The sequence below is a fragment of the Seriola lalandi genome, unplaced genomic scaffold, assembly GCF_002814215.2.
Source record: "Seriola lalandi dorsalis isolate HSWRI2012SDOR001 ecotype SW California unplaced genomic scaffold, Sedor1 jcf7180002052119, whole genome shotgun sequence".
NCBI lineage: Eukaryota > Metazoa > Chordata > Actinopteri > Carangiformes > Carangidae > Seriola > Seriola lalandi.
In genome coordinates, this window is record NW_019522672.1 from 201,800 (window position 1) to 210,562 (window position 8,763).

At 45.3% G+C, this 8,763-nt stretch overlaps 1 protein-coding gene across 1 annotated transcript; it reads right to left on the reverse strand.

The window, feature by feature from the left end:
• Positions 1–502: 502 nt before the first annotated feature.
• Positions 503–8,389, reverse strand: mmp23ba (matrix metallopeptidase 23ba). The gene is made up of 8 exons (XM_023399766.2): positions 8,124–8,389; positions 4,633–4,769; positions 4,173–4,312; positions 3,596–3,763; positions 3,344–3,508; positions 2,311–2,421; positions 1,144–1,270; positions 503–923 (listed from the first exon to the last, which is right to left on the reverse strand). The coding sequence occupies exons 1-8, from the start codon at positions 8,259–8,261 to the stop codon at positions 749–751; spliced, it is 1,161 nt and encodes a 386-aa protein (XP_023255534.1). The 5' UTR covers positions 8,262–8,389; the 3' UTR covers positions 503–748.
• Positions 8,390–8,763: the final 374 nt, after the last annotated feature.

Consider the following 8,763-nt stretch of genomic DNA (forward strand, 5'->3'; position numbering starts at 1 on the left):
AGCTAGACGTCTGAGGTGTTCCATATGCGGTTTAAGGTCCAAATAGTTCCAAAGGCTGTAGACAACATTGCTTATTCTGGCTTTATTAGCTTGGTTTGGTCAGTGCGTAAATTATTCAAATGGCATCTAAGCAAAGGGCTTCTGTAACTTTTTCAGGCCACTAAAAAGAAACACATTAGGGACATGGCTATTTCTTTGGATGATGTTTTTTTCCATGTGGCCTGTAGGAGTTTGCAGAATCTAATAGAGAATTCTCCAACTGTGTTAATATCTTTTTGATTTCTATGTGGCACTATGCAGCTAATTAGTCCCCATTTTTCTGGGGAAGTCCCAAGATCCCGTGGGTGGCCTTGGACCCCATTTACTGCCTGAGTAGCAAGAGCTTTGAAGAAGTCCAGGCTCGATGAATCCAGGGTGGACATCGTCCCAAACAGCTGACGAGGGCTGCAAGGATTTTTCATCACCAAATAAAATACAAACCGCAATGTCTGCCATGAACAGCTTTTCACAGTCAGGTAGTATTTTCACAAAAATACTACTTGTCACGGCACATTTATTACTTGCACATATGAAAACGCACTTACACAATGACAATCGACGATAGACAGTTGTGTGTGGAAGATACAGGAAAGTCATTTTTATAAAAAAAAAAAAAAAAAGAAAAAACAAAATATGTGCCCTAGTGAATGAGGTGTGACCGTGTGTGTGAATGTGTCCTGTTCAGTGCGCGGAGGAGGCGGCGCGGCCTTCAGAAGCGCACACGCACCCTCCACGAGTAGTTAGTGAGAACTTTGTCTTTTTTCTTCACGATGCAGGTGTATGTGCCCTCGTTGATGGCGTTGGCCACTATAGTGATGTGGTCGTCTTTCAGGGAGATGTAGTTCGGGTGAGAGAACTCCAGCAGCTCCCCGTCTTTGTACCAGCTGGAACGGGAGTCAGACATTAGACAGTGCTGAGTGAAATCATACTGCGTTTAGGTCGACTACCAACAGATACTTACTGAAGAGGAAGAAGGCCACATGAAATTTATTTTATAATTTCAATTTTAACCTCAGAATTCCAAGTTAAATCTCAGAAAGTCAGAATACTAAATACTGGATACTGTTTTTCGCGTGGCCCTAATCCTCTTCCGTAGATACTCACTATACTTTGCCTTTCTTTGATGCTATTTTCTTCCCACAGCGAAAAGTCAGCCTCTTGCCCTCAACGACCAACTTGTGTTTGGTCCTCGGGGGAGCGGGTGTGGGGGCCACGGTGGGGAAAGGGAATTCTGAGGAAGATTGACAGGAAATAACAAACAAACAAACAAAAAAAAAACTCCAAAATAAGAATTGCAAAGATTAGACCTTTAATGATCTTATAATATTCCCGTCTGTCTAAGATCAGTGCTGGAAAGTGCTTCAGCATTTATCTGTGTGTGTTTCGTCTCGCTCTCCCTCGCCAACACTGATAATGGTCAGACGATTCGATGCAGACCTCATCCCATCAGACACTTGCTCCTCTTTTCACCACCCCTGACCTGCCGGCGCCGTGGCCTGTCTTATCAATATAATCTCTCCCATCTGGTTTCTGACAAACACAACCGTCTGCCTAGTGATCAACTCAAATTCTGCTTAAAAACAGTCGCTCTCGTTAATGCCACAAAAATCCAAATTGACCTTGTGTGTCTCTAACCCTCAAGCCACAGTCTGAAATTCCAGCGGTTTGGACTCACTCAGGAATTTTCCACAGCCGTACAACATCTCCCAATCAACAATGAGGAACAGATTACTGTGAGCCAGGAATCGTATCCTCTTGCTTCTCTCCACACTGTCCCTTGTTGCTGACAAAAATCTCAGACAGCCACAACAATCTATGGGCTGCGATGGTTAAGAGGAGCCATTTCCTGTTGTGCAACAGAGGGACTCTGCGCTAGTCCGCCCCACGATAAGCCTGAAAAGCCCAGGCTGCTACACTACGGGTGTGTTATCAATACTACTTAGTGTAGACACAGCAACCAGCAGGTACCCCCCCCCCCCCCCCCCCCCCCCCAGCTCTGTTAGTATTCTGGGGGCGCTGCTATTCTCCAAAACTAAACACAAACTCCTTCAGTAGCAAGTGCAATTTCCCTTCAAATGAGATTCTTGAAAACCCCCATCGCAGCTCTGCATGGCTGGACCTGTTGGCTCCCGTTGCTCCATTGGCAAACAGTTCACAGCAGCTCCTCGCGCTGCTCAATTGAGAGAAAACTTTCTCTTTTTTTTTTTTTTTTCCCCTGGACGGCTGCTGCTGTTTTCTGCTGCTGCTGCTGCTGCTGCTGCTGTGTCTTACCGTAACAGAAATCACAGCTGGAGGGGCAGTGCTTCTGCATCAGCTTGCGCTTGCTGTCGCAATAACCTTTCCGAGCCCAGGCCGGACAGATAAATAACCGGTCCAAACATCCTGGAAGAGAGGAGGAGAAGTGAGGAGTGAGGAGGATCAGACAGCAGCTCTAAGTCAGCAGCAGAAGAATTTGAATCCTCGTTCTGCTTTTTGTTCCAATGAAAATGACTCACCATAATACACGCTAATCATGACTCATGAGTAGTTTATACAGTATTCATTAATGCCACGTTGGCTTTCGGTGTCGGCCGTCAAAGACAAACACTGTGGTCTGCATTCTGGTCGCTTCTGACCAAAAATGGATCACAGGTTCCTCTCAAGCGTGTCTACAATAATTCTTCTGATGCCGGGATCAGACGACAGCACATTTCTGACTCGCCATCATTGATTTTTTTTAATTCTTCTGCTGAATTTTAAGGCTTTAAATTACATCTCAGATTTATTGACGTGGTTTGAGAATTGAGATCTGCAGGAGGAGGCGTGCTGGTCTCCCCGAGGTCAAGGCTTGTGACTGAGGGTGACCGGGCGTTGGACACTCTGGAGCTTTCTCCTGCCTGAAATCAGACGCTGTAACTCTTTAACTTCCTTTAAATCTCTTCTGAAAACACATTTCTGTGTCTCAGCCTTTGGTGATGTCTGATACGTGTTTTATTTTTATATATTTTTACATATATTCCTGCCAGATGCTTTTGCATAATGTTGCTTTAGATGTTTTTTATTTATGCTGTTCCACACTTTGGTGCTGTCGGGTCGGGCCTCAGGCCTCAGGCCTCTCGTGGAGTCTGACCCCGGCATCAGAACTGAATTTACTGTTCAGGTCTTGAGGATCTTTTCCATTCATTAAAGAAGTTTCTGTAGTTCACCTTTTGGATGGATCGCATAAGATCTTCATGACCGATTCAGTTTGTCTTTGACTTACTACTTCTATGTGTCCCATTTGTGTTCTGGCAGAAACTTGAGGAAACGTGGACAGTGAACGCACCATAGAGACGGTGTAAACCCCACACTTCATCCTGGGTGATGAGCTTGCGCCCCGTCAGAGTTGCGTTCAGGTGCATTATAGCTTTCGGGTCCATGGAGTGCATGAGTCCCAGGACGTGGCCGATTTCATGCGTCGCCACATGGACAAGATCCGTCAGCCAAACCCCTGCAACAAAGAAACTGCTGGTTATTTTCTCTTCATGTTTGCTGTAACCCCCCCCCCCCCCCCCATTTCAACAAACGTGATAAAGACCTTTCTTCCAGCTGAAGCGCATGTTTCCAAGAATCCAGTATTCATGGTCGTCAAAGTGGATCTCGCCTGTTGGCGGGAAGAAAGCGTGAGCCAGCTCTCCCGTGATGCCATCGAAACAATGGTGCAAGTGGGACTGCAGGCAGTCTGTGTGGTTGACAGGGTAGAAGCCTGTAAAACAGAGAGAGAGAGAGAGAGAGAGCCTCACTCTATTAATAGTGCAGTGTGTAGACTTGAGCGGAGGATGATGGATTACAGAGGACAGAGCTTCACCCTGCAGGACGACCGTCCCTCTCACTGTCACTCTGAATCTGTGCAGGACCCTGGAGTTTACACCCAGAGGGACAGACAGAGGATCGTAAAGACGGCCTCGCCGTAGCCTGACATGTATGGAAGTTGTTAAAGCTTTTCTTTTTCTTTTTTTTGTTTAGAATAATGAATCACACTGAATATAAGCTTGGTAATATAGCTGCGGTGGAGTGATTTAATGAATCTGGAGGTGCAGACAGCACGGAGAGAAAAACAGTAAAGCAGAAGTCTGGAGCTCGGAGCCAATAAACATCTGTCGGGGAGCACCCACCGATCTTTATGTCCGCCTCTTGGTCAGCTGGCACCTCTCTGAAGCTGAATGGCGAGACGTCGCTCCACATGCCGAAGGCCTTGGCGATGCCTCGGCGCGTGTCACTGGCGTTTATCAAGTTTGTGGGGAAGGAGAGCAACCTGCCCGGAGACAACAGCACGGTGTGGTTAAAACTCGTCTCTACACACATTCCTCTGCAGCAGGACCAATCTGCCAAAAACACAATGGCTACTGTTCAGACGGACCAGAATTCCCTCAGCGCTGCGAGTTACAGCTCCATTACTGTGACCTGATATTCTATTATATATCTGCTGCAGTTACACTAACACAGATACTTCATCTTCATCTCCAGGAAGAATCAAACATCTCTGGAGTTCTGTCAGGTGATTCACTTTGACCTTTTTGGCTACACCTGTACTTTCCTGCTGTGCTGACCAGGGGAAGAATTAGAAATGAGTACTTGTATGTCAGTTTGAACTTGTCCCATTTCAGCTGCTCCGGGGTGAGGGTGTAGCGCTTGTTCCTGGAGAGGTGAAGCACTTGCGACCGGGCCTCTTTGCGGATCCCGATGAGCAACACAGTGGTGTGAGCTTCTTCCTTGGACAAAGAAAAACCTTTAATTAATTAATCACCTCACACACCTGAAGCGACAGTACAACAGAGAGAGGACGCAGTCGAACTCTTTGATCGGGAATTCAAACAAGACACTTTGGATTCTTTCTTATTTCTGATCTTGGAGACAGTTTCACTTTTGCAGCTTCAGACTTTAAACTTCGTATCGTCTCCCCATCGACTGAGCAACTTCTGTCTCTTTGTTTGCCTGTTTATAAAACATGAAGTATAAAATTATTAACCAATAATTGCATTACATCTTTTCAGATGACTTCATTCCAGCTCGGGTTAATCCGCTTTTCATCACGTGAAGTCAAGCCTCGATCGTGACCCGAGGACTCGCTCTGTCCTGCAGGAACTGATGGATTTGAGGCAGATTTAAGGAGGAATGCATTAAAGCTGAAGGTACATACAACTGTCCACATGACCCTTTTTCCCTGTTTCAACCTCGACCTTAAGGACTTCAAATTGTGCTGATATACAATACGTCGGGTGTGTGATGACGACTGATGAAGAGCTGATGTCAGCTCCTAGTAATTCCAGGTACAGACTAGTTCCTTCATCAGCTTCACCTCACTCCACAGCAACGACACAAATCCAGAGCTGACTGTCAGATTCAGATGTGGGACAGAGGTCGGCTCTCTCCTGCTAAGGTGAGACCTCCTTCACCAACATCACCGGAGCTTTACCTTCTCATTAGATCCTGGACTCTGCTCACTGAGAAAAAAAAAACAGCTACTCAACTAAGTTCCCTAATGAGATGCTTGAAGGTCGCTCTGTGTGTGTGGAGAAGAAAATGTGGTGCAGTGACGTGGAAACCTGATTTCTGATTGAAACGAACTGATCGTAAAGATCAACGACGTTCTGAAAGTCTTATCTAAAGCACGAAGGAACATCACTGACGCCATGACAACGAGCCGTCTGTCGTTAACCAACGACCTCTTTCAGGGAGATACCGTGTTAGACTCACGTCTCTTATGTTTCACTCTATGCACTGATTTTTATTTTTTATTTTCTGGGTGGGAAACAAAACTTTGTGTTTTTATTCCTCAGCGACAGTCGGAGCAGCAGCCATATTGTTTTCACGTTTGTCCGTCCATCCCATCCTCGTGGACCCGATATCTAAGAAACGCCTTGAAGGAACCTCTTCAAATTTGGCACAAATATTCACTAGGACTCAAGGACGAACTGATTAGATTTTGGGGGGTCAAAGGTCAAAGGCCACAGGTATGGTGACCTCACAAAAACAGATTTTTTCTCCTTGTGAACGCAATATCTCCGTAACGCCTTGAGGGAATTTCTTCAAATTTAGCACAAACATTCACTTGGACTCAGGGACGAACTGATTAGACTTTGATGGTCAAAGGTCAAAGGTCACCTCAGAAAACACTTTTTTAGCCATTACGCAATACTTCACACAGAAATTATGACACAATTTCACACAAACAACAAAAATTGTTCAAAATAAATGTGAAAAATAAAATATTCAAAAAAAAAAAAAGTAGTCAGGATTTGAACGTTTGTCTCAAGCTTTCACTGTGAGGAATCCACTGAGGATAAACAGGAGACCTGTGCTCCGGCATTTTCTTACTCTGGAAAAGAAAGAAAAAAAAAAACCCGCAGTGGATGGAGAACAAATATCAAAGCCACTCCCTTCACTTTGTATTCTACACCCTATCCTCTGGTTCCTGGTCCCTGCTTCGCCCAGTCAGGACGAGGAGATGCCGTACTTCCTTCATTTCCTTGCCAACATAGTGAAACCGGGGCAGGCAGTCTGGTGGACTGTCTGACACCGCTGGGCGACGTCTCTCCGGCTCTCATGTTAAAGATAATGTCTCTGCGTTTCATTATATGTCACAGGTCGGAGGTTTTACGCAACAGGCGCGTTCCCCTGACCTCGGCTGACACGCCGGAGTCTTGTGCTCGGTGATTTATGAGGTGTTTAATGCAGTGAGGCCAGCTCGGTTCTCTCTCCGTGTCGTGTCTCGTTATACTCACTGCAAATCTAATCTCACACTTTGGCGCAAATAAAGATGAACCGTAAACCATGAGGCCCCGAAACAGGCGCGTTAGACTGAGCCGTGCAGCCAGTGAGGGGAGTGCTGACTCAGAGGGTTGTCATACTTTTCTCTAAAACTTTGAATCATGCAAACAGTTCAGGGAAGAAGAAGGAAAAAAAGGAAACACATTCAAGATGATCTTTGACCTACATTTATTCACTCGCTGATAAATTTAAACTCTCATGTGTCTTTTACATTTTATTCTGGAGGCCCCCAAGGAGCTTATCTAAGGCGGTTATGTAATCCTCACCGGCAGTCTTCTTGACTGACATATAATGAGAGAGTGTGGCAAAGGAAATGACATAAAGCTCTCCCCCAGGCTCTGTATCCAGCGGGAGGATGGCACCGATTGGAGTTAACACATTTATCCAATTCACTTAAGATAGTCTTGCACATGGATCCTCTCCACAGTCTATAACCTGATTACAGGATCCATCACCCTCATTTCTGAACCTTAACCCTGACATTAATTGAATGTGACGCTTCTGCCCGTGGCTGAGCTGTAAGAGTGATTTCATCTGATGATGTCTAACTAATGGTACGTTTAAGGAAACCAGGGGGAAATGATTGAATGCATGGACAGTGGACCCCTATTAAAAGTCTTTAAAAGCTGGGACTTCACTTCTACATAATAAAAGTAAAATGAAAATCACGTGAATAATGCTGAGGCTATTTTTTTTTAAAGCTCATTCAGTCTGTTCATTGCCCTGACACCTGTCCAGACCATACTTCATTAAAAAATGTTATAATTTATTTCATTTTCCTGACTGTCAAATATACACAGCTTATACAACATATAATAAGGAAGGTTATTAATCTTTACGTACTTGTGGTGAATTCGGGGCAATAAAAGATCCACTGAGTGTCACTTTATTTCAATAAAACTCAAACTTTCACATTTAGAGTCAGAACTGCTCCTGTATTAGAGGAGGACGGTCAACAGGAGTTTAAACAGCCACTTACAAAAGTTAGTTAGTTATAAGTTAGTTATATTAAGTGTTGCCTCGTGTAATATCAATACTGCATATGCCGAATTGACAAATGACCTTTACTAATTAAAAATAATTTAAATCAAAGTATCCCGGACGTGTCGCTTCACAGAAAGGAGAGGCACATGTTAAGAAGCTGAATTTTGAATGGAGTTTGGTGCTGTGTTTTCTGAAATAATCAAGGAGACAACAGCTTACTTACATAACTTAATAATTACAAAACATACAATACACTGGACTTCACAGCTGGAGTGAGATCTCCTACGGGTCATGAAGTGGTCACAGCATACCTCTAACCTCCAGGTGGGGAACGCTGTGGTTTGTTGCATCCCTGCGAACAGCAGCCCGAGCAGCGCAGCAGCAGCCAGCAGCGGAGCGAAGCCCCGGTCGCCTCTTCCTAAACTTCTGGGAGTCTGACTGCACACCATGGCTCCGATATCACACCTCCAGGAAAAACAACAAGTTATACCCTCAGCGAAGACTACACAGGCTTACCATCTATGCCCGTTTGGCCATTGCACGTTTCGGTAAGTGTGTCACTACTCGGGTAGTTCCTGGTGCAGATTGCGGCAGCGCAGTCCAGCCTGCGGACCGGGTAGTGGAAGCAGTGCAGACTGCACGAGCTCTGCACGGCTCTTTTCCACACAGCGCGCTTGCCAGAGGGCTGGTTTCACATTACTGTAGATGGGGCAGGGGGTCAGTGTCGAGACAATCTAATGAAAACCAAACGCGCTCTGTCCATCAAACCACTTGCTGCAACCGCCAGAGTTCCGTTAAAGCAGAATCAGATGGCTTATTTTGAACATGATTTTCTGAGGTTTATGTAATGCTGCTGGGACAGAGCAGAGTTTAGTCTTCTCCTTATCCCACTGCTGCCTGCACAGACACTCAGAGGAGCAGGGCAGAAAACAAACCAGACATTTGGACTGA

Bases quoted from the DNA above. Each gene is read 5' to 3' on its own strand.
- mmp23ba (XM_023399766.2), bottom strand. From the start codon at position 8,261: ATGGTGTGCAGTCAGACTCCCAGAAGTTTAGGAAGAGGCGACCGGGGC. The intron at 4,770-8,123 runs GTATGCTGTGAC...TCTTTGTCCAAG, and splicing joins TCCCCACCTGGAGGTTAGAG to GAAGAAGCTCACACCACTGT. The intron at 3,764-4,172 runs GTGGGTGCTCCC...TCTGTTTTACAG, and splicing joins AGAGGCGGACATAAAGATCG to GCTTCTACCCTGTCAACCAC.